Here is a 1,590-nt window from a genome sequence, read left to right as displayed (position 1 = left end):
GGGGCCCGAAGCCCGGCCGGGGCTGGGCGAGGGCGCAGCTGGGCAGGGGAAGGGCTAGGCTCAGGGTCCGAGCTGAACTGGGGCTGGAGGGAGGGAAAGTTCCTATATCCGGGAAGGGCTAGACTTCCTGTTGCCTTTTCTGCGGTTTATTTAATGGTCACTTACCATCTCATGATCCCACCCATGACCAGTTCGCCTTTTGGGGGTTTTGTAGGGTTGCCTGATGGAGTACAGGATTGTCAGTGAAGCCGGAGTTTTAGAGAAGTGAGGAAGGGTGTTGAGTACTATATAAATACTAACTCCAAACATGTGGGATGTTCTTACACTAAAACTATATTCATTATTTCTCTGAAATGCGGGAGCAGGTGACTCCCTGTGTCACTGGGGCCCCGAGGCTGAGCCCACAGGCCTCCACGCGCTGCTGGCCACGCCTCCACGCGCTGCTGGCCACCCCTCCACGCTGGCATGACGCTGAATATTCATGTCCCTTGACAGATAAGGAAATTGGACTCAGACAAGGAAAGGGCCAGCTCAAGGGCCTCAGCCCGTCGCAGAGCTGAGACTCACCCTGCCTGTCCCCCAACTTCTCCTGGGAGGTGGACAGGGCGGCCCCTCAGCTCCTGTTCCAGAGACGTGTTCTCCTCTGCTCAGCGCCCCTGCTGCCCACGGTGGCACATGTGGTCTTTCCCCGGAGGGGGCAGTGCAGCTTCTGTCTCGCCAGGACCCAGACACATGGGTCCCCTGACCCTCGGGGGGAGGGCTTCGAGTCTCAATCATGACCCTTCAGTGGGGTCTGTAAAGAGCCCACTGGGGTGCTGAGCCTGGGAGAGGTGAGCCGGGCTCCCCACCCACCGGGCATGAGTTCAGGAGGGTTAGGGGCCATGGCCAGGGACAAGGGGCCATCTGTGTGTGGAGGGTGTGGCCTCACTGCGGACTTGAACGGTAACTCATGAGGGGTGGCTACTGGCTGCCAGGGCTTGGAGGAGGCCCTGAAGCTCTGAAGGTCCAGGCCCCAGAGCCACCTAGAAGCTTCTGCTGGACAAGACCTCCCAAGCAGTTGGGGTGGAGGGCAGGCTCAGGGGGCGGTGGTCAGCCCGACCTGCTCCAAAGGCTCTGTGGCCTCCCAGGCCGGCTATCAGCCCCCCTGAGCTGGGCTCCCCCAGAGATGGAGTTTGTAGGACCTTCCTCTCTGAATCGGTCTCAGGGCTGTCCTGTAATTGGACATGTCATCAGTGACCGCGCTGGGCAGGGGCACCTGTGGGCCCAGCGTGAGCCCAGCTTCTGTGCTGGAGGTGGACTTGCTCCTGCTCCCCGAAGGCCGCACAGATGGTGGGGAGTCTGTGGGCAGGGGCGCCAGACCACTTGTTCCCCAGCCCAGTCCCCCCTCCCCGGGACCTTGGGTGGGAGCCGTCTGCCTCCATCTGTCTGGCTGGGAGGCCGGGATAGGACTGGCCTCTCCCAGCTCTCCAGCCCGGGCCCGCGGGGGCTGGTGTTGAGGGCCGCTCGCTCAGCTGCCCCCACCCCCACCGTGCTGCAGGCATGTCCGACTTCAACTACCTGCACAGCAACTGCTTTGAGATCACGGTGGAG

At 61.9% G+C, this 1,590-nt stretch overlaps 1 protein-coding gene across 1 annotated transcript in view; it reads left to right on the top strand.

The window, feature by feature from the left end:
• Positions 1-1,590, top strand: part of CPZ (carboxypeptidase Z) — a 23,826-nt gene that overhangs the window by 17,428 nt on the left and 4,808 nt on the right. The window contains exon 9 of the mRNA XM_010839891.1: positions 1,538-1,590. Coding sequence (XP_010838193.1) covers positions 1,538-1,590 — 53 coding nt within the window. The remainder of the gene's footprint in view (positions 1-1,537) is intronic.

This window comes from Bison bison, unplaced genomic scaffold (genome assembly GCF_000754665.1).
Source record: "Bison bison bison isolate TAMUID 2011002044 unplaced genomic scaffold, Bison_UMD1.0 scf7180017846470, whole genome shotgun sequence".
Classification (NCBI taxonomy): domain Eukaryota; kingdom Metazoa; phylum Chordata; class Mammalia; order Artiodactyla; family Bovidae; genus Bison; species Bison bison.
This window is presented reverse-complemented; position numbering and strand designations above follow the sequence as displayed.